The sequence below is a fragment of the Puntigrus tetrazona genome, chromosome 9, assembly GCF_018831695.1.
Source record: "Puntigrus tetrazona isolate hp1 chromosome 9, ASM1883169v1, whole genome shotgun sequence".
NCBI lineage: Eukaryota > Metazoa > Chordata > Actinopteri > Cypriniformes > Cyprinidae > Puntigrus > Puntigrus tetrazona.
Window position 1 is genome coordinate 5521763 of NC_056707.1, and position 24725 is coordinate 5546487.

General features: G+C 37.5%; 1 protein-coding gene across 1 annotated transcript; it reads left to right on the plus strand.

Annotated features, from left to right (window-relative positions):
• The first annotated feature begins 1797 nt into the window (after positions 1-1797).
• c9h3orf38 (chromosome 9 C3orf38 homolog) lies at positions 1798-5833 on the plus strand. Its single transcript, XM_043249342.1, has 3 exons — positions 1798-2033; positions 2185-2360; positions 3543-5833. Exons 1-3 carry the CDS (start codon positions 1907-1909, stop codon positions 4095-4097), a joined length of 858 nt encoding a protein of 285 aa, XP_043105277.1. The 5' UTR covers positions 1798-1906; the 3' UTR covers positions 4098-5833.
• The last annotated feature ends 18892 nt before the right edge of the window (positions 5834-24725 follow it).

Below are 24725 nucleotides of genomic sequence, written 5' to 3' on the forward strand. Positions count from 1 at the left end.
ACGCTGTATTTAATGTCATTTTTTTGTCTTTTAAATTAAGAGACAGTAGAAAATCTTTAAAGGAGCAACGAAACATATGAACAGAAAGTAGGGTGCTTTTGCAGAGCATCAATCTGAGGAAGAGCGATTGTTTACATTCATGTTTAAATTAAATAAAGGAATGATGCAAACTTCTAATTAATCACTCAAATACTTTAATTCTGACTCTAGCTCTATTATTATTCTCTCTCTCTCTCTCTCTTATGTTGCATTTTTACGTGCAATGTGTTGAATTATTGCTGTTGTTTATATTATGGTTTCACACACGAAACAATGACTCTTTAATAGCCATGACAGGAACATAAAAAATGTAAATGATATATATATATATATATATATATATATATATATATATATATATATATATATATATATATATATATATATATATATAAAACAACAATAAAACAACAACTAACTAACACTAGCTTCTCCAATCCTTTATGTATTATGCAATTAAGCAAAGTGTTAGGCACTAGCTTGCTCTATTCTTTTTCTATTTTCTTTTTATTTATTAATTAAAAACACACACAAAAAAAACCTTGATTCGTATCCTGTGTTAAGCTAACTGAGACATGTCATAGTATTTGCATGTCACTGCTGTTCTGCTGTTTTTGATTGCTCTAATTGTTAAGTAGCTGTGGATGAAAAGTTCAGTGTGTTTAAGCACTGCTGTCTTTTTAGAGGATGTTATTGCAGGTCCCGTCCGCCGGAGGTCGCTCTGCTAATCCTTGTCAATCAAGACAGCTCAGATTCTCAGAAGGTGAGATCCTTTCAGCAAAAAGTCGAGGTTTAACAAAAATAGAAGAAAGAAAAAAAGAAGATGTGAGGTTTAAAGTAATAATCAGGTGTATCTCCCTTCCTTCTGCGCTGAATGCTGAGATTTTATTTCCTCAAACCCAAAACACAAAGTGGATTTCAATTTGAATTTAACAAAATCAGTAATTAATATATTATATTATTATATCATATAGTATGACTTTGGCAGTAATACAGTATGATATTAACGTATACTCAGAGTCAAAACGTTTTATTATTTTTTTTTATTTGCTTATTTATTCATTTTTTCACAGTCTAACGATATTCAGCAATTACTGCAGAAATTAAATAAGGTAGTAGTAATTATTTTCCCAATTTGTAGTATTAAATGTTCGTTTTAAAACAAATCTCATGACAGTATTGTTCATACTGATTTTATTTGATAGGAACAGCTGTATGGTGTTAAATAAGATATTTCTAAAAATAAATAACACCTGTCCACCAAAATGTTTACACACACACACACACGCATGCACACACACACACATACATTGTGTTACCATTTACTCCATTATCAAGAAAAAGTAATATAATAATAATAATAATAATAATAATAATAATAATAATAATAATAATAATAATAATGATGATGATGATGATGATGATGATGTTTCTATGACTCTCCAAAGGAGAAAAAAAGTCTGTTAAAATGATTGTGGTGGTCAAAGATGACAATTTTTCCCTCAGTGCCTCTCAGCAGTGTTTAATAGTTTTCTAAGTAAAGTATTAAAAATGTCAGTTACTCATGTGGATAGGTAATGTAGCACAGATGGTTTTTTTTTTATTATTATTATTCAATAAAATAGCGGTTATTAGAAGTCATCAGTCCTGTAACTGGATCGTGGTGTTGTACTGAATCCTGACCCGTTTGTGAATTATGTGAACTTTTATTTTGACGGGCGGCCTGGTGCCCCGCCCCTCTCTGGACTGCGGGGGGCGCTGTGGTGCGTCTCGACAACGGAAGCGACCGCTTGTTTCACTTTCTCATGTCTTAGGTTCACAGTGGAAGTGTGTGGGATGTGTGCAGCCTGACATAAGCTGTGTAACTATGTCAAAGTTGTCAACGAAAGAGCAAAGTGGCTGTCGAAAACTGTTACGGTTGTTACCCCTGGACGACTTGTTCGCCCTTAAAGATACAGTAACGAATCGACTGATCGCCGTAGAGAGCACGCAAGGTAAAGCTAACCTTTTTTACAGACGCTTCTGTAAACATTTCCCATGTCTGGTGATGGCAACGACACTGAGCAAGTTTTGCTTTTCTGTATCATGTCAGGTTATAATAAATGACTTTATGAGATCTACAGAGTCTTATTTCCTGATCAACAGAGGCCATCGAGGCCATCATAACTTACTCGCAAGATGCCGAGGAGCTCCTCAAGAGAAAGAAGGTGCACCGGGATGTTATTTTTAAGTATCTTGCCCATGAAGGAGTTGCCATGCCCCCTAATAGTGAGAAACAACAGCTGATCAGGAGAACCACTGAGCACTGGTCATCTGGTGAGGTGGGTATCCAGAGTCCATCTACAAACACGGTGTCCAAAACACCTTTTATTATGCACTGCAGTCAGAACAGAAGAGCATTATGGATTTATTTTCCTTTTTTCCCCATGGCAGTTCATTATATTTCTCACCTGTTTCACATCATGTTAATGCACAACAGTTTGATTTAAATTACTGTAATAAAAATATTACTTTGTGGGATGTAAAGTATTGCATAATTATATTATTATACAATAATAGTGTGTTGTCTTGACATTAATCAAGTTATTAATATTAAAATATTTGTCGGTCTGAAGGGACATTTCATTGAATTGAATTCTGGTGAATGCAAGAAGGTGAAATCTAATTCCTGACTATCTATTTTTTTTAAAGGTATACATTGTGGTTATAAATTATATCCTTGAGGCCTAAGACATATCCAGTCGGTCTTATTTATTTTTTATAAATATTTAATTAAAGTCCCTTTGCAAGAATAATGCATCATTCTTTATTCATTCAAATTTAAATAGAAAATTTTATTCGGAATTTTTTTTAAAAGATTAAATCGTTTTTTTAATCGTAGAATTTCTATTTTAAATTGCATTTATCCATTTTTTTAACATCCCACACATATATGCTACTCTAAACTATTGATTTCAATGGGTAAAGATCTTTAAACACTTCACTTTTACTTCTTTACGGAATCTGTGATTTACTACATTATACTTTGCAACGAACGGCCAATAAAATGTTTTAAATGCACGTAAAGGGAAACAGGTATTAATAAGTACAGCAGTTTTCAAATGTTTAGTGTCGGTAAGCCTTTTTAATGTTTATTAAAGATGTCTCATGCTCAACAAGGCTGCATTTAAATTCTATATAAACAGTAAAAATGTGAAAAATTATTACAGATGGAAATAACTGTTTTCTATTTTAATATGTTGTAAAATGTAATTTACTGCTGATGGCAAAGCTGTATTTTCATCATCCATTGCTCCTGTTTCAAAAGCCACGTGGTCCTAAAGAAGCATTCTGTTGTGCTCATATCTAACATTCTGATCATTTTTGCTAAATAAAACTAATAATTTCCTTAAGAAGAAAAAAAAAACGCGCTAACCCCGTACTAAAATGAACGTTGCATTGAGTATCACTTCTGAAGTTAAGGTTTATGGGTTGTGTTTTGACCGGTTTGATATATCTAGCAGATCTGGAAGCGTGAGAAGAACGCAGTGGTTTCAGAAGAGGTCGGAGATGGTCTGTCAGACCTTCCTGCTTTGGGAAAACAGTTTTGCCAGTGGTTCTTTACCCTACTGAACTCTCAAAACCCCACTCAGGGCCATCCGGCTCAAGACTGGGGTCCTCAGCACTTCTGGCAGGACGTGAGGCTTCGGCTTGTCTTGTGTTCTGGAGAGCGGCGCGTCGATGGGTTCGACGGAGCAGAGCTGGTCAGCCAGCGGCTCCATGCTTTCGCAGGACAAGAGAACCTGTTGTTCTGCCCGAACTTGGAGGGTCAGGGCTTGAAGTGCATATCTTCAGCTCATGGGCTGGTGTTGGTGGCCATAGCCGGGACCATCCACCGGGACAGTGCCTGCCTTGGGATTTTCGAGATGGTCTTTGGCCTCATTCGCTCACCGATGGACAATAACCGCTGGAAAATAAAGTTTGTGAATATGAAAGTGGAAGCTCAAAGTGCCGTGACAGACAGACGGTTGCCGGTCATTACCTACGACTCTACAGAGCTGCTGAGCCTTTGTGACTGAGAGTCAGAGATGAACTCTGAACACGGGTGATTCTGCCAAAGAAACTTTATCGCGGGATAGACATTCATCTGTACAAGGATCTTAGTTTGTATTTTGTTGACTTGAAGGAGATTTCCAGTCAGTTTAACCCCTAGCAAATATTTCAGTGAAATGTTTATTATCACTTGCTATTCTTTTAAATAGAAAATCTGAGTGAATGTTTATTGATAATTAGTCATTTTAGTTCTTATGTGAAATACACAAAACCTCATTTCTATTTTAAGGTGGCAGTTCTGCCTTTGTTTTTTTAAAGTCATCTTCACAAATGAGAGAAAAATTGAATTCATCGTTAGCTCTATAATATTTAGCAGTTTGCCTTAAAATAGGCCTACCTAAAATCTTTTTTCCTTTCTGGTTATTTATATTCCTCTTCAATAATACTTGGAAACTTGAATCATTTTCACAGTAAAAAAAAAAATCTGTGAACATCTCTCTGCCCTTATGGACTTATTTATTATTGTTGTTTTATTTAGGCTTATTTTCTTCAAGCGCAGTGAGATCTTGGTGACACTTTACAGTGAGGTTCCTGTTGTTAACAACTACACTAAGTCAAATGAACCAGCAACGAAAAACGGCTTTTAATAACCTTAGTTAACGGTAATTTCATCTAGGCCTACTAATTATTAAAATCAAAACTCGTTTTTGTTATTAGAACCTGGGTTAACAACTAACAGTCGATTTTATTTCAATTAACTAGTAATAACAAAACTGTAGCTAATGTAATTCTCCTTGCTTTAACCAGAAACCTCACTGTAAAGGGTTACCTAAGGATATTGGGAAGAGCCTCTAAGCTTTTTTTATTAGTAGTATTTATTATTTCTGAATTGAACTCGATTATTTCCACACGGCTTCTTTCGTCCAGCAGCGGGGCGTCAGACTCCCTCGTTCCCGCCATTACGGCGGAAGGAGCGTTTTTACGGTATTCACGCCTTACGGGAATAAAGTACCTTTCGTCGTCCTCGAGAGGCCAGAAGCGAGTCGTTTGACTCATCGGTCTCCGGAGGAGCACGGGAGGGCCGTGTGGTTTCAGCGGGGGATGTTATATGTGGGAAATTATTCTTGGCGCTCGCTTCAAAGGCCGACGCTTCGATAATATCTTTTCTCGAGCGCTTTTTTAATGCCGCGCAGTGCCATAGTTGTGGCAAAAGACGCCACCGCGAGCATTGATCTTTTCCCTGTTCGCCTCCCCGAAAGAAAAATAACAAGCTCCTCGCCTTGCGTCTTTATAGCCGCGGCCTCTCTCTTTTTAATAAGTGGTTTGGCCGGGCTCGCGGTTATGACGACCAGGTTCAAAAATACGGGTCCCTGGCGTCTGCGGATCATCGCGCCTTCGCGTCGGCTTTAATGGCGACGTGTGTTTCTCATAAAGCCCATGTTAGCGTTTTGATTGTAAATCTCTCAGATATGTTTCGGAGGGGCGAACAATGAACTTCTTTAATTGGCTGGTCTTTTTTTTTATTTGGTTGCTACTTTTGAATAGCTGCTTTAAATGTTATAAAATAGCACGTGCGTCTTTGACGCGTCCCCTTGTTTTTGCCTGGCTTTTGCTGCACTGAAACCAGTTTTATCCTAAACCATCAGGTTTTTTAATTGCTGTGACATTTCGCACAGTCTATAGTCTTGCTGAACTTTGTTGGCCTGTAATAAGCATTTGTCAAAAAAAATAATAAATAAAAATCAATGATTTGTCCACACGGGGGCACGATTGACCCATTATTTGTGTCGAAATCAAAAGGCAAAGCAATTATTTCAGAAAATCAATTCGTTTCACGCAACCCCGATGTTTTATAGAGCTGCTCGTGTACCGAAGTGTACATTTTTAACTTTATTGTTGATCGCTTGGCTTTAAATCAATCTCTTCCTGAGTGTATTGAAAATACCTAAATTATTGCTTTTGGAAAGTATGGTAAAGTGTATTAAAAGTGAGTGTTATTTATTGATGCGACGTGACAATGTCCTTAGTAAAACACAGAGAAAGGGGGGAAAAAACTCCTTGAACCAAGTAATCCGTCTATTAAACCTTTGACAGCCCAGACAAATCAATTGCTTAATTAAATGAGTTATTGTCTGAAGTCTGAAGACCCTCATCCATAAGAATTAGAGCTGCAAAGCAAACAGACGGAGCGCTGTAGTGCATCGGTGTGCTGGGCCGTGTTTGTGCGTGTGGGAAGGACAGAACCTAAAGACGTGATCGCCATTTCTCATCTGACCTCTGCTCGGCCTGTAACATCAGAGGAATGCTGTCTGTGATCAAAACAAACTCCCTCGTGTGAAGTGCAGGCATTGATTGAAGCAAATCTCAATGAGTTTATTTTGCTTTTGCCATCATTGACCATTTAACAATCATTTTTCAGTTCCAAAGATTGCTTTTCATTTCAAAGAAAAAAAAAAGTCTAAATTAAATTTTGGAGAAAAAAACCCCCCCCATATATATATATATATATATATATATATATATATATATATATATATATATATATATGAATAATATGTGTGTGTATGTATATATATATATATATATATATATATATATATATATATATATATATATATATATACACATATTAATTTATATATTTATTATATTTATTTTTTTTTCCATGTAGGACTTCAGACTTTCTCAGGAAATGGTTCATTTGAGAAGGTAAAATTATAATTATAATATATGATATTATATATTATCAGTTTCAAAACTTTATTTTGACAACATAGTTTATTAATAAGCTACATGTAAAAATTCCTCGTGAACTTTATGTAATCTTTCCATAAATTATGCTAAATGTTATTATAATCTTTAGTTACCAACAAGATTGGTTACGTTTATCTAAAGTATTGAACACTATAACTATTATAAAATGTAGAAAATAGAATAAGATTTAGTTTTCTTGCTATATGATGTAGAAAGGACACCATTCATTTTTCTTACGTGCCATGGCTGTAAATGTTTACGTTTGATATTTTATGTAAAATTATGAATTTTTTGTGTAAAAAAAATTTATAACCCAGATAAACATAATTTGGTGGGAAAAACAATATCACATCAGTTAACGTAATCGAACAATTAAAACATCTCTGTAAAGCATTTTATTAATTTCAATTAATTGATTTCCACATTAATCATCTATTTATTTATTATTTAATGGACCGGTGCTAACACAAACTAAAAATAAGCTGTGCTTTTTGTATTTATCGCTCAGTTGTTAGTTAATATTAGTAAACGCATCACAAGTTAACTAATGGACCTTACAGTAAAATTAAAAACAGATTGTGATGATATTGTAAAATTCAAAAAATAAAAAAATTGTACTGCTTAGTTGTTAAGGGTGGTTATAAAAACATTTTATGTATTATTATTAATAAAATTTGTTTTTTAAAACTGCATAACATAATTTCCTAACAAACACAAGTATCCATTAGTATACATAAAAATGGGGAACATTGGACTTGTGCCTTCGTTCTTCTCTAAAGCACTTAAACACAGTGTAGTCTATTCAGGGAGCGAGCCGTAGACGATCACTTCCTTTCATTCGCTTACTGTGTGTTTCACGTAAACAACGTAGGAGCTCAGAACTGTTGAAGTGAGCACGTTGACATGAAGAGCATCGGTGACCTCTCGGCTCTGGACGGGGAGCGAGCAGCGGGCGGTAAAGAGGCTGGAGAGCGTGGCTGCTGACGGGGAAATGATGGTGTTATCTGGGGGTGCCAGCACGCTGTCAGGTTGGCTTTGGCTGGCTGTCTGTGCTGCTGTCCTCCGGCTCTTCCAGGACATCTGCTGCGCGGAGCGGCCATGCTGCATCTCAGTACTGATCTCCGGCCTGCTGGTAGCCTGTTTATATTAATTGCCCTCGCCTCCTTCGCTGTTTGCCACTGATTACTCTCATTAATTTCAATTCCCCATAAACCCCCCCTCTCTCTCTCTGTCTCTCCATGACATCAGCTCACAGGCATTTGGACGAGGTTAGAGGCTGTTAATGGAGACAGCGTCCACTACACGGTTTTCATAAAGGCATAACAATAACGTTATAATGTCCTCAAATTTGTTGGACATTCTTCCACGGCGTTTGTTAATTGCAGGCAACCGTGCGCCGTTTCGTGTAGCTGTTTTTGCGACTTTGGAGCCCCCTACTGTTAAGTGGGTGGAATGTCGTGATTAAAGTAGATCGCTGGTTTGTTGTTGCCGTAAAGCAATCCGTCCTTTCCGCTCACAAAACAAAAGAAGTTTCAAAAAGAAGACAAAATTCGCCAAAGTATTTTTTTAAATTATATTTCAAGGTAGGTAAAAAAACCCTCACCTAACGTTAATTTCAAAGCTTCACAATTTAGGATTATTTAACTGCGAATTCACATTTAAGGATAAAGAATTCAGGTTAGCTAATATAAGCCGCATTTGCTAATAGAAGTTGTTCTCGTATAATTCATGTTAGCTAATACGCTAACGTTAGTGACCTTATAAGGGTTTTAAAAATGGCGCTCAAAAGTCGTCGAGAGATGCGTTAGATGCAGTCCATGCTGTTTTGAGGGGAATGAAAGAAAATGTCTTTATTTTTACAATACAACTATTTGAGTATCAAGCTAAGTTGAATGTACGAATTGCAAGTATATTAAATTGTGAATATAAAGTACGGTATAATTTACAGCACCTTCATAAACTGAAAGCGTCATTGTGTAGAAGTAGATTTTTTTAATTTCTATTTTTTTTTTTTTAACGTACCTAATTTGTAAATACCAGGCTACTGTGTATTTGGCACCGTACGTCCCAGGAGGAATCGAATGCCCCCGTCATTGTGAAGTGTTACCAATTTAAGATTGAAAAATCTCGACACATTCTCCTCCAGGGATAAAACGCTTCCCGTTCATCCAGCATCGTTCGTGGTGATTTCGGCGGCTCGATCCAGCATATACGTGTGGCCGCGGAGGTCGGCTCATATAGCGCTCTCTGAGGTGGTCATCATCGAGCCAGAGCTCATAAAACGTGGTTTTATTTCTCGCTGGTGTTTTTCTTGCAGGCTTTACGCGGCCCAGCTGTGGCGGTCTCCCGCTCCATGTTTGTCACCTCGGTCCGTGGCCATCCTGGGAAAGTGAGTGCGAAGGAATGATTCATTTTACAGCAGTACTGTTACCGGCCTCGTGAGGGTGACACTTCAGGGGTCAGCGCTTTCTTGGCTCTCGGCAGAGAAAAACACCCCCCACCCGCCGAAGCTCCTCTTCCGATCAAAGGCCTAATCCAATTAGAGAACGGCATTTTTTTACGGAGGAATGAAAATGGCAAAAGTTACTTTTGCCAACAGAGGCCCGCTTTACGGCGGTGCCACTTTTTTCTCAGAGAAGGAAGTTTTGCTACGATATCCTGTGGTAGTTTATTTACCCGTGAAGGTCTGTAATTCCTGGAGAAAGGATCCGATGGCATTCCCATTCATCTCCATGGCAGTTTCACGGGTGGCACGTCCCGCCAGAATTATGCAAGCGGAGTTTCGAGCACATTTCTTTACACATCCACCTGAGCCGTACGCACCGTGTGACTAATCGCTCTGGAGTGGCGGGAAATGACATCATGACAACACTGATTGGCTGACGGCACCATGACAAAACAATCCCAACACTTACGCAAACAATATATACAATACCAGTCTAGGTCGGTAAGGTGTATTTAATTGTTTGTTGATTGAAAATAGATTATTGTAAATATGCTCACCAGTGCAGCAATTATTTGAACAAAAAGACAAAAAAAGCTATATTGTGAGGTATTATTACATTTTCAAATAACAGTTTTTTATAATAACGTAATTTATTTTGGTGACGCAAAGCTGAATTTTTTTAAGCGTCTTCAATGTCACACGATCCTTTAGAAAACATTGTGCTTTGGTGCTCAAGAACATTTCTTATTATTATCATTGTTAGAATCGAATATTGTACTTAACTGTGTAAATAACTATAATAATAACTATAATATAATAATTATTTCAGAATTATTTCATGTATAAACGTTCAAAAGAACAGCAGTAGGACATCAAATAGAATTATTTAATAATGTAAAAGTCTGTACTGTCACTTTTGATCAATTTAAGTATTCCGTGCCAAATACAAGTATTAAATATGATAATGATTATGATAATAATAAATTAATAATAATAATAGTAATAATAATAGTAATATTAAAATCTTAACCGTTCAAATGAATAGAATACAATGTTTGTTAAAATAACTAGAAAAATATATTATTACAATTTTTGTAATAATATAAGTCTTTTCTGTCACTTTAGTTTAATTCATTCTCACTTATAAAATGTATTAATTTCTTTCAAAAAAAATAAAATTTTTACTTAAAAATAAATGTATTTAATAAAATTTTATAGGAGAACTATAATAATATATATATATGTATGTATGTATATATATGTGTGTGTGTGTATGTATGTATGTATGTATGTATAAAATCTTCCTGTAATATGACAACGTATTTATAGTCTGGCCACTTTTTTTTTGCTTTTGATGTTACGCCATCATTTAGTTTGTTTTGTTTTACTTCATTTATCCTTTAGTGCTGAAGGTTGCCTTGTGTTTTTGAAGGCAGTCATTTTCTCATGCTTAGGTTAGTTAGTAAAATGCGCTCCGCTGCCTTTGATCAATTGAAAGGAATGCAGAGGAAAGTTATGGAGACCGAGCTGGGTTTGTTTAGCTCCAGCTGTAAGGTGCGTGTCTCAGCTTGGCTCGATAGTTTGGTTGCTGACATTCAGGAATGTCTCCATTCATCCTCATCTAGCCAGGCCCTTGGGCATCCCCCTTTTTTTATTTCCCATGGTGCTGCTGTAAACCAAATTCTCAGGCCCAGAGAAGCACTGGAGAGAACTGCATCTGTCAATACATCATGGTGAGAGCCAGTTGGCAGCGCACACAGCACAGATCAGCAAGTGAGTGTCAGCATGTTTGTTTTTTTTCCTCCTGATTCAGTCTAGGGTTCACCCCAAAGCCTTCATATACTGTTATGCCACGTACCAAACAAACAGAAATAACTCAAGGGTAAACCTTTTTTTCCCCACCTCGGATATCGTGGTTATTTTGTGTTATCGGGTTATTATACCTGTTTGGATTTGTTGACACAGCATTTGTGTACTACCTGAAAAGACTATAGCATTATTATTTCGTGTAGAAAAAAAACCCGAACAACTAAAAATTAAAAAGGAACCAAATTGATTAAACCCCAAATTATAGAAAAATATTATAGGAATTAAAAAAAAAGAAAATTTAATATGCAAGCATTAGCATATACATAAACATGTTCTTGCAATATAAAGCAATAAGGGATGAGAAGCAACAACATGATTAAAAGCAATACTATTACAAGAACAATTCCTTAATGTTGATCATTAATTGAATTATTAATAAGACAAAGTTAATACATTACTTACAGTTTTTATGCTTTATCTAAACCAAAAGAAAAAAGTATCATAATATCAGAAATGAGCAAAAATATTAAAACAAAGTAGATGAGTGAAGCGTGGGCAAAAGTGTTTCCGTGAGTAATCTACTCAAAATTAACTTCTTATTCAAATTGTTTTATAAACACTATATATTGCAATCATGCTTTTGGTTTGAATGTCAGACCAGCTGTGAATGTCTGTGTCTGAATCATAGCCCTTTCTTATTATATTCAGTGCGATATTGCTTCGTTTAAACATTAAAACTGACAATACAGCATTCAGTATTTAACAAAAGCCAGGCATTTAAAATCTGGCATCAGTCAGTGTTGCGTTGTTGAAACAATTCAAAGTAATTTAGTATTGATTAATTAAAGAATGGTTTTTGTTCATTAAAATGAACCTGAATTAAAATATAACATTAGATGAAACTTAAAAAAAAACTAACTCTAACTAAACATATTTAAATAAAATGAGTTCAAGATGAAGTTGAAATTACTACAACTGAAATAAACTAAATAAAACTAAGCACATATTGCATTTAAAAACTAAAGCAAATAAAATGACAAATAACCCAAACATAACTATCAGATCAAATATTTAAATCAAAGCCCAAACAAAAAAGCCAATTTAAAAGTAAGAATACTATAAGAATACATAAATGATATTAGAATACCACTAATCAGATTTAAAGGTGTTTTGTATTATTTTTATCATTATAGAGACTGCAGAAGTCAAAAGGTTTCATTGCTAAGTAAGGTGAGCTGCTCCTGGGCTGTTTTCAGTTTAGCTCTTTTTTTCTTCTCCCAATGCCACCAAATGTCTGTCTCAGTTTTAGAGAAAAGACCTGCCTGCTCAGGAAATAAAGATCTGATAAAATGAAAAGGCCATTTCTCTTAAATTACAGGAAATTGCAACTTAGCTGCTATACTCCTGAATTACACCGAGCGCTTTAGAGGGGAACCCAGATGAAGAAACACATGCTGCCAGACTTAATGTGTGGCAATGCACTTTTAATGGAGAAACTAGTAAATTAAGCTCGGTAAAGACAATGATTAAAGAGCAAGGCGATTAAGGAATTTTGATAATACTTTATCATAATTAAAAGAATGTTTTCAAGGTTTACACAGTGACTCGCCCAAGAGTGATTTCACAATGGTTATAGGTCCTTTTACGATAATTCACAGGCGACACGGTTTACATTAAGCAAATCAGATGATAGCGATTAACGCTGAATTTGGACGTTAGCTACTGTACGAGTCAATCTGAGGAGCGAAACGTCATCCGTGAGGGTGGATTACACCATAATCGTAGCTGTCATTTAAATGATCCTTTTTGTTACGGGACTTCTTTCCTCAGATGAAGGTAATTTATCTTCATTTTTCCGTAATTCCATTTCAAATGGCTGGGAGTATTTTGTTAACTTTGTGAACTTGAGCGATTCTCGAAATGCTGCCTATCAATCACGCGCTCAATCATCTATGAGGTTTCCGGGTGTTCAAACACCATTACTGTCAATTCCAGACAGAGTTCTATTGGCTTCGTTTAGGAAGAGGTTCAAAAATAGCATCGATTTTATTTCAGGAAATACTAACAAGTCGAAACGCGCTGTCAAACGGTGGGACGATCTTTCAAGGAGCTTCAAGGTGGACACCGGATGTATCTGGGACTCATCCAGGTGATGTTACTAAAATAGATAGCCTACCTTTCAAATTTACGGACGTAGCGTTTAAATTTACTTGCCTCGCTTGACAATGTTATTTGTAGCTGCTTTAAATCATGGTGATATAAAGTCGACTGTTTGCGGGACTATAAATCTGGAGACATTAACGAAGTGAGAGTAAATACAATATCGGCTTTACGCTCGAATCAGGCCTTCGGGGCACGAGATGGCGTTTAGCGAAGACGCTGCAAAAAGACGTTTTAATTTGACAACAAACTAAAGACGTGACAGCCGCCTGACGTCTCCTAAGTGCTTTTAAAGAACGCAAGCGATACAAGAGGTTTTCTGTAAGCGCCTCGCTCTACGTTTTCACTCCGAGAGCTAGCAATACGAATACAAATGAGGCGAGCGGTTCAAAACGGCGGGGAAATTTTCCAATACGCCTCAGGTGATGCTTCCTTGAAGGTGGAGAACGGTATCCAGACACTGATCCATTGCAGCCAGATCAGTGTTGTACAAATCGTTATTCATCCCCCAAAGAATCATATTGACTTTTTTAATTTTATTATTTTTTTTCTCAGCTACACTTTTCCACGTTTCCCTCCCCTGGTTATAAATCTTCATACGCCGTCGGGCGGAGAAACGAAGGTTGTATCTGGTATTGTTACAAGAGTCTGATAAATCAGGCCGGCCTTGGTGTCAGTCACTGTTTGCAGTGTCATGTCGCAGCCGCTTCAATTTGCCGCGGTCAGCCGGGGCAGAAATTGCACGCGGGTGGGTCGGCGGTCGAGGGCACGGAGCTCGGGCAGCTCCTCGGATGCAAAACAGCGTTGTCATGACAATGCTGTGGGAGTCAAATCCATTACAAAGCATGATTTATTAATCTCTCTTAAAAACTAGGCCACTTGTATGGCCTCTTTATCTGCAGCTAAATTGTATTAACTGCACTTCCTGTTCTCCCCCCCACACACTTTTGTGCTCATTACAGAGTGACCAAATTGAGTTTTAATTGCAATTTTGAGAGGGAAATGAATTAGTACTTTCTTTTTTTACCCGTGAGACTGCTCTTGCGAGGCGGTGAGTACAGTGGGTTTTTTTTAAAACAGCTTTGACCTTCTTTCGGGTTTTGCTGCGCTATTCTGGAAAATGATGGCTCGGTGACAGTGTCTGGCCCCTCTGGCATGAGATTGGCAGCTGTGTTTGAAGTAAATCTGGACCTGACTATGCCATTTTTTTTTTTTGCCTGGCTGAGGGCAAACGTGCGAGTGGCATTATCAAACTCTGCACGGTCTAGACTGTCGGCCACACATGGTGATGCTGGTTCCAGTAAAGGAAGGTTGCCATCTGTTTGTGTGTACTTAAATGGGGGGATAGAAATGCATATGGTGCACATGCTGGCCGCAGAGAGCTGAGAGAAAGCCTTCATGGGTGAAGGAATTCCTTTGCGACCTTCTAGATGCTGTGCATGACATATTCATAAGGATATATGGGGGGAAAAAAGGGGCTTCAGCATTTTATTTTGAAATATATTTGAATATATAACTCTTGTAACTGTGAATGATAACTCTTAACTTCTGGCTGTATGCGTGTTTGCGGCTTCTTGGCTGCCCTCTGACTCCACAGTTTTACGGCGGATATATCCTGTTTACGGAGCTTCAAAATAACGGCCACTATCCAGCCGCATTACCAAGCTTTAGAAATATGAAAATAAAATGCATAATCTCCGATAAAAACAAAAACGCGTACCAGATTGCAAAACAGTTTTCCATCCAAATCATTACTCTTCTCAATAATTTACCCATGCACAGACTGCACACTTCCAGGGCTAAACGCGGCAGATGTGACGCTAACAGACAGCTTTCTCCAGGTGCTACTGTAACTGGTTAAAACTAACAATCATTACAAGCATATTGCCTCTGCAGTGGGAAATGAAGGGAAAGAGACAGCCGGAGAGAAGCAGGTATTGGACGGTGGAGGTGGAATATGTGTTTGTGAGTGAGCTGTACACTCGGGCAGAGAGGCTAAACGCTATTGGCTGTGCTGTCTGAAGGGGCATTAATCTACAGCAGGAACGGTGAAGCTCAGTGAAGTGGGAGCCTCTTAACGCCAGGCTCTTGTCACGAGGAGAATTAGACTCTGACAACTTTCTCTGCTTGGTTAATTGAGGTGATAGATACTCTTGACATTTATCTAAGCACTGCTGAGCAGATTAAGACATATTTTGTTCTCATGCTTCCCTCATATTAGAAGAGGTCACTTGCTGGGGTCTGTTTAATACGCCTATGCAATTAATAATGCTTTAATTCTGCCCCGTATCGCAGACTGTTTTAAGTTCTCTCTTCAGAGCCAGATAACACCCGCGCTCCCTCGTCGCTCTGTTTGCTTGAAATTAGTCTAATCTCTTTCAAGTTCACCCTCCGGGTGTACGCTCTCCTCGCTCGCTTTTTCCGCATTCGTTCTGAAAATGAACCGGCTGGAATAAATAAAAAGATTGTTTTCCACAAGGTCTCAGCTGAGGTGCTCATCTGTGTGGATTCAATTATTCATGCCATATTCTCACATCACATCTTTTTGATTTTTTTTCTGATAGCAATCAAGATGGATGTAACCTTTTTAGTGGGTTTAGCAACAATCAGAGATTAACTTAGTGCCTTGTTCTAAAACAAAAGTGACTCAGGCCTCGTTTACACTAAAAAAATGTTTGTTTTTTGGTGTTTCTCGGTTCAGAAACGATCTGCGTCTACACAACACAACCTAAAACGAGCATTCATTCAGGTAAAACCATAGATATTTTTAGGTAGAGTCCAGAATAATTAGATGGCGTGAGCATGATATTATTGTGAATGTGGGCGTTCACGCCATCATTTCCGAGAAAAGTCTCCTTTTTAGTCAGTTTATACTGCACTGCATCTCCAGAAGGGTTAAACTAAGTCTGCAGCATTTTCATAAGTCTCCATCTTCGACCTCAAAAACGCGTGTGAGCGACAGGCATAACCGTAGCATGAGTAAAAAACAATCTATTCTGAGAATGTTTTGCTAATATTCCGAATAACTAATTAAATTACTATTTCTGAATGTTCTATAAGCATTCAAAACATCCAATGTTTTTGGTTATGTGTACCGCATAATAATGGGATATTCTCTTTATCATTATCATTGTTCGCTTTGAAATGAACAATCTAAAACAAGTAATATAAAAAAGGGAAAAGGGAAAAAAGCAGGGCTAACATTCAACAAGAACAAGAACAAATCCACTAATGTCATGTAAACTAACTACATCCCAAATGACATATTGTTCATTATGCACTTGTCGTACTTGTGCACTATGCACTCAACCAGGAAGTTTATAAGGTTATTTTGTCATTAATCATCGTCATCTGACAGCCCCTCCTCCTTCACGAACATAATTCAAATTGTGACATCATTTAGTGTATGAAGTTCCTCAGTTTGTTTTTTGATTATTTAAAGGATTCACATTTTTAGTGTGAAAACTTAACTTAAACTATTTATATTGCAAAACGTCATATAATAGTGCGATATAATGCAATTTGGAATGCGCCTAATGTTTAGGGATCATTTTTAAAGGCCTTTAACTTTGATTGAAAGCTGCTCTGTTAACTTTCGTTCATAACCATAGTTTTGGGAACGTTCCCCGTTACCTGATGAGCCGACTGCCTTTGGTATCATTTGCAGAAAAGGCAGTCCAAAACTGCATCGGTACGCACAGGGATGGACGAACATATGGACGTTTAGGCACAAGCGCCAAAAATAGCATTTTTCTTTTTATCAGATTTTGGTGCGCTTACAAGAATTTTAAATTGAATTGTTAAGTTTTGCAGTGTAATTATTGTTAAGAGAATTGCTGAAGCAGTGCATAGACAACGTGGCTAATTGTTTCCTATTGGTCAGTATGGTCCAATCCAGTCATGTTTCAATACATCGAGGAAGAACAACTCAGCATGTCATCATTCACAGATGATTTTTGCAGAGTTCGCAAATGTATGTATTTGGACTGTGTTTAACTGTCCCATTTTACAAATGTATTTATTTTTTTCTTTAATTTGTAACTTTGCTTGGACATTGTGCTAAACATCTCCATTAGTCTCCATATGTTATGCCTATTCCTGTGCTGATTTTGTTCAGATTTATCTCTCCCCGGCTGAACAGATGGTTATGCTGTTATATCTATAACAGGTGGGTTCACTAGTTCTATCATTTATCAAGATAATTATTCTTGTAAAACATGTTCAGATTTAGTACTATAGCAACTACTGTGCATTTGCTTTAGTTGTCCATTTTTAACTTTGAGCTTGAGGCTTCTCTCTATTATTATTATTATTATCAGTAACTGCTGTTCATACCCGGTGTGCTTGGGTGGGTTCTTTGTAAATCTATGATGAAATTGCTTGCTGTGGTGTGCTCTTGCGCTCATGCTGTAACGCTCTCTGTCTGTTTATCCCCCTGTGTTATTTGTGTCATACATGTCTGACAGCCATTTGTCCGTGTTCATAGCAGCCAGCCTGCGTGTCATGTTATGAGATCAAGGAATTGTTCTGGATGAATTGGAAAAAGGAAAAAAGATGACACTTTAGCAAAGTGAGAAGAATACATTTAAAAAGAAGCTCCTTTAAAAGACACTTTAAAAGAATATGCTTAAGTGTAAAGTGGATGTTATGTTTTTAGATACTTGACAACATGTTACCTTAAATTAAGTAAAAAGTGAAAATGTACAGTATGTTAATACTGCAGTGAATGTTTACAGGCAATTTCATAATTATATATACTATACTGAATATATTATAAAGCACTAACATATATTATTTATATTTAAACTTGTTTGCAATGTACTTGTAATTAAGTCAACTGCATTGTATTCTTATATTAAACTATAAAAAATACGGTAACACTTTAGAATCGATAACACTTATTAACTATGACTTTTCCCTCAATAAATTCTTAATTTAATACTTAGTAAGGTAGTTGTTAAGTTTAGGTATTGGGCAGGATTAGGCATGTAGAATAAGGCATTAATATGTGCTTAATTAGCACTTATAAATGGCTGAAATTCAAGTAATAGGTGTGACTATAAAATAAAGTGTTAACAAAATTATTTTACAGAATATTAGTGAGTGTCTACTAATGCATTGCCGTCTTATCTTAACATACTTATGCCAATCTTTATCAATTAGGAGGCAGATCTTGCACTTCACGTGAGGTGTGCTCACACTCATATAGAATAATTAGAGAAACGAAAGCGCTTTACATGGCGCATTTATGATGTTTAATTTTGAGTTAGGATGCTACTTTGGAAGGCTCCTCATTGGGTTTTGCTGCGAAGCCAGTGGTGACCCCTGTCTTTAGCTTTAGGTGAGGTTGAGCCGTGTGGTTTCCCGCTGTTACAGACCGTTTCTTCTAGAAGGCAGGGCTGCTTTTAGCAGGGTCATTTTAAACCTTGCGAGTCTTCACAGAAACCCAGTTCGCTTTCATCTCTGCGTGACCATCCCTTTACACGGTGGCCTTTTGAGACCAGTGTTCCTCTCTGCTCCAGGGCTTTGCCACATTGACTTCCTCTCCTGGAGTGTGGGTTCCTTCAAACGGCCAATCTGCCATATAATGACTCATTGAGTGATCTGTTTTGTTCTGTTTAAACACTCTTATTAGAGGTTAGCAGAAGAGATGGCTGGGTCAGATTGTTAATGTTGCCTGTCCGTGTGCGTGCTGCGGTTCGGCTCTGTTAAATGATATCCTGGAGTGCGGTAACTGCACAGTTATCAGAGTCTGGATCTGAGGGAAGATAATTCACTTATCAGATTGCCTGTGATGAGGGACTGTACACAGCTCATGACACACATCAAAGCAGCGCTCTGATCTTGCTCGGGCTGAAGCTGCGGAGGTAGATTTCAGTAAACAGACCGGGGTTGAAAGGATTTTAGGTCCCTGTTCGGCCCTCGCCATACGACGGGTGAACTCCGGATGCAAGCCGCCTAGTGAGGGATGTGGAGAAGTACTGACTTATTCATCAGTGAAGCTTTCAATTCGTCATGAGGTCTAAAATCTATAACGCATCATTTTTCTTTTGAGATCCAAATGAAGACTAGGACTGGCAAGCTCCAACATGACAGATATAGCTTAATAAGGATATCATATAAGTAGACTTAAGAGCTATATTTGAGTCTTATGTTGTTTTTAAAGAGAAGCAGACTGAAATTTATTGAATCTTGACAGTACATATTCATAATAACCCAAAGCTCTTCTTTTTTGAGTTCCTGTGTGCATTTCTGTACAAGATTTGAATAATCGGCAAACATAAAAGGAAGATTGTAATCAAACATTTAAGCATTTGTGGTTAGAAATACAATAGTATGCAGCACAGTAATTCAGTGTTTTATAATGATAGCATGACAACTGTCTACAAAAATATATAGCATGTCATTGTTAATGTGTTTGGTCTTGGCAGAATATATCTGTTATGCTGCTTAATTGCTGCTGCTTTTGGTTATTGCTTTTGGTTTAAAGCAGTGGTTCACAACCACATTTCTGCAGGCCCACAACACTGCATGTTTCCCATGTCTCCTTAATCAAACACACCTGATTCTGTTCATCAGCTCATTAGTAGAGACTCCCAAGACCTGAAACGAGTGCGTCAGACACAGGAGAAATGCAAAATGTGCAGTGTTGGAGGGCGGCCAGAAACGGGGTTGAGAACCACTGTTCTAGAGCATATAAATCATAAAGTAGCATTATAACCCATGGCATATCAATACAGGTGGAGCTGGGGAGGTAGAGGGTTTCAGAGGAACTCTAAGAGCACACTGCGCTCTGCTTTATTGAATGACCCACCAGTCTCTGTCATCCAGAGACATCATGACAGAACATGGCGTTTGTGTAACTTTGTGGTGGTTATGGTTTTGGTGCTCTGTAGCAAAATTAAAATCTTTTTATTTTTTTGATCCATTAATTATTTCGACAGCACTGAACGTGGTTTAGAAGAACATGTCTAATCAGTAATTAGTCATATTTAATCATCTAATTATGTTTTACTGCAAAATCTGTGTTGGACTAATGACATTCCTCTGTTGTCTGACTGTTCTTTTGAAACCTGCTCAGGAAATGAGGTCATCGCTATTCGGATTCAGAAACTCGTGAATTAAAAGGAAGCTACATCAAAAATAAACTCTTGATTTTCACCCAACCCTGCGAGGGATGGAATCTTCAACTGCAAGAAAGCGCAAATTTTGTTATTCAAACAAAATAAACAATAATTTGACATGACAGCGCTGAGGTTTCTTTGAAAAAGCGAGTCTCTTCCTATCCGATCAGAGCTAAATATTCTGTTGACTATCGTGCAGCTGTCTGAAAACGCATATCCCTCAGCTCACTCGCAGCACCGTGTTTTTATCTTTGATGTGCAATTACCTTCCAGTTGGGTGTTTTAGTGTGATGAGTTGCTTGTCTTCCCTTTTTTCCCCGCTGCCATCATTTCCCCATCATGGCCTGCAGCTGCATCATCTGCTATTGTCTCTCCCACCTGTGGGACAATTTATCGAGCGAACCAAAATCCCATATTATTATAATTAACAAGTACCTTTCTCATCTCACCATGGCAAACGCAACGCTTGCATTCCCAAGCCAAACTCTTCTGCCACTCATGCATGTCAAGTCATTAATTAAGCTGTCGTGCTGCGCAATCGAGCTTCATTCATACCTTCCTAAATTACAGCCTTGGGAGCATGTGCAGAACTTCTGCAGGTGACCCCAGACTCTTGCTTGTTGTGTAAGAGGTGGCGGAGGCACATGGGAGAAATCCTTTTAAGTGTCTGCTGAAAATGGCTCCTCGCACCACCCAACAAAACTCATTATCGCCACGGCGGGGTGTGAGAATCTGCCGGATTCTCTGAGCCCTGTCAAAACCCTTTGTTTGCTGTCGCTGACAGATATGTCTTACATACTGTATTTTGGCAGTACCAATTTAGACATCATTTGCATGTTTGCATAATGTAAAGTGAAAATTTTATAGGTAACTAGGTAACAATCTGTAAGTCAGCATGTAATTGATGTGTGATATATATATATATATATATATATATATATATATATATATAATATATTCCTGCACAATTCTTAGATAATTCAAATTATTTCACCAATTTAAAGGCAAATATGGTATGGTAACATATAGTTTTATAAAATTTTTGGACACAGTATTTTAAGAAAAATTGTATTTTCAAATTTTTATTAAAATAAAATAAAAAAAAATGTAAATTATGAATAAAATGTTGGCAAAAGTAGTATGAAATATTTTAATTGTACATTGATGCATGATGTAAAAATACACTGAATTCGGACAAGAAATCATGATTTCTAGCTTTTTAAGACACTTTAAATGATGTTGTTATGGACTGTAACATCTTGTAATGCATAACAAAAAAATTGTCTTCGGACACCAAGTGTATATCCGCAATTATAGAATCACACATGTATAAATAAAAAATCTCTCTCTCTCTCTCTCTCTCTCTCTATATATATATATATATATATATGTGTGTGTGTGTGTGTGTGTGTGTGTGTATATATGTATATATAAAATGACATTTACTTAACTTACTGCATGTACTTGCTGTATCTATTTCTATTTCATTTCAAGCTTGCACATTTATTTACTTGATTTTCCCCATGATGTGGCTACGTTGTGGCATTTGAGAGTAAAACATTTGGGCACATTTACTAAAGAACGCTATTGTGTATGAAATAATTGCCTTTCATTTTCAAAATATGACTTGTGTGACTTACTGTTTCCACAAAACATGGTTGACAGCCCTGTTTGTTGTACCGGAGGGTTGTACCGGGGTTCAACTTGAGTAGCAGCCCAGTTTTGGTTTATATTTATTATATGCTTTCAATGGCATGTACGTTGGCAAGACTCTCACTCAGTGATTCACACTTAACCGTCATATTTTTGCTTTATAACTTTTCCCATAACTGAGCACGAGATCAGAAGGGAGGGAGGGAATGAGCGTTTGGAGAGAATGAGACAAATGTTTATGAGCAGCAAGCTCCTAGACCAGACTATAATGCTAATTGCGGCTGTAGCATGTTCACGTGTGACCATCGGAAATGTAGCGTTGACGTATCCAGATCCAGCAGAGTTGGAAAAAATGTAGCTTTGTGCAAATGAGCAGTGATGCGATGGGTGACTATAGGACCACACTGTAGCTCATTTGATCTCCTGTGAGATTTTAGTGTGTGACATGCTGCGCTAAATAGACCACTTAGCATCTGACTAGCATGAAGCATGAATATTGTGACATATGTCATTAGATTAGTTGTCTGTCCCATTTTGCACAGTTTCTCCAGAGTGGCTACATGACCTCTATTGACACCACAGCTTCAAAACACCTTCAGTTTCTCAATTCTACTATTCATCTATACTTTTTCGCATTCAATTCTTTATGTGCAGTGTTTATTAGAAGTATTGAACCTGCCAAAGCGGGTGTTCAGCTTTGATGTTCCCGATTTTTTTTAATGTTACGGTTTATTTTGAGCCTCACAAGTAACGTTCACCCAGCTCAAGGAACACCCACTGAAACTGACAATACAGAAAAGCAAAGCTCCAGTAAGCAATGTGTCTGTAAGTTGTGAACAGACCTTAGCTGCCAACCAGTAAGGGAATATGAGACTACTTTTCTTAAGTTTAAATATTCATTCAGTTTTTAGTCTTACGATGTGGGTGGTAAGGCACGCGTGACTACTCTAGTTGACAAGTTGTTTAGAAAAGTAGTTGACTAGTCAGCGAGTCAATGTTTACCTTATGTAAATGACATGCTGCGCAGCATCAGCAGTCTGACGGCCAGCTGGAGAGTGTGTGCATGCAGCTGAAGCTCCAGAATCTCCGCTCTTGCCGCCTGTGTTGTCATGAACGGTGAAAAACAGACACGTCCCACATGCTTCGAGTTTCTGACAGCCGATATTCGGTTATTTTCAGAGGTCTCAGAGCAGTTCACAGGAATTTTGTGTTTTTTGAGAACATTCCAGATGAACTCAGACCGTATCTGATGTTTGTGGTTTGCTCGTGATGTTGAAAACGCCCCAGTTCAATTTTATTCGACTGTTACATGATACTCTACAAAACAAATAGCATGGATGCAGTTTGCAGATAGTATTTTCCCTAAATGTCACTATTTGGACTAACGGCGTAATGTCTGGTCCACATTGCAGACAGATTGCAGATTGACACGTAAAAAGACCAATCAGTTTGTTTTTATATACTATTGTGGGCACGATAGCCTCCGACGTATTATACCAAAATAGCCAGCTTGAAAATAAACAATTGAAATGGCATGATATCCTTTGAATGCTTGTGAAAAATCTGCATAGATAACGCGATTAGAGATTCTGGTCACGTTTGAGAGATGGGATCTCAAAGTAGTCGGAGAAGAACAGCTGTGAGGAAGTCATGTGTGCGCATTCAGAGAGCAGAGGAAGCAATCAGCATTTTCTCTCTCCCTTCCAGTGTTGAGGAACAGCAGTAGTGCTGCTAGTACAAACTACATTTTTCAGTAGTGTGACCAACATAGGCTCACTGAGAAATTAGCCTCTACTTACATAGGCACTATACATACATTTAACTTAGTTTTCACACAAATTATGATTACAGGGGCAGATTCTCAATTATTAAAGACTTAATTCAGCATAGTTCTCTGTGTATGCTATGCTGTAGGTTCGACACAGAAGTATAAATTGGGCTTTAGGTTAGTGGGGTAGATATGTATCATATGTACGGGAAAACTGCGTACCATATGCATGGCAACAAATTTTATATCATATACACGCGAAAACTGTATTATATGCATGCCAAACATGTGTGTGTTTGTTTTGGCACACTATTTATACGCATTATTGTGAGACTTTACCCAGTACTCCTGTATATTTTGACCTCAAAACGTTAAACGAATACTTTTCACTATTATATCGCATAAATGGCTCCGTAGTTACGGCTCTTCTGATTGGTACAGCATTAAACTCGCGATGTGAAGCACTTGTGTACGAGTTTAGTGAAATGAGATTGATGATAAAAACTCATGCTTACTTTTGTTAACAATATAACTTATGTAGTGTAGGAGTTTTTGGAGTGTACTAGAATACGTTTTTAACGCACGGTTGCTCCAAAGACCGTTTCAACCACCCTTGGGCTGCATTTCCCAAAAGCAACTATGGTCGCAAGTTTTGTCGGTACCAACAGAGATCAATAGAAATAATGAGCATAGTTAGCTAACAATTGTAACACCTCAAATTTTTCACTTCGAATGGGTTGAGAAACGCGCAGGAAGCAATGTAACATCATTTTGCAGAAATATTGCCATAAACACGTTTTTCGAATGAGACTGTGATGGATAGTTACACATTTATAAATGTGTTGTCTTCTTAATTGTAGTAAGCTGCTTTTTGTTAGCATGTGTCTATCTACTCGACTGTTGTTTAAGTATTGTAGTATTTACATAGAGATCGATTGGC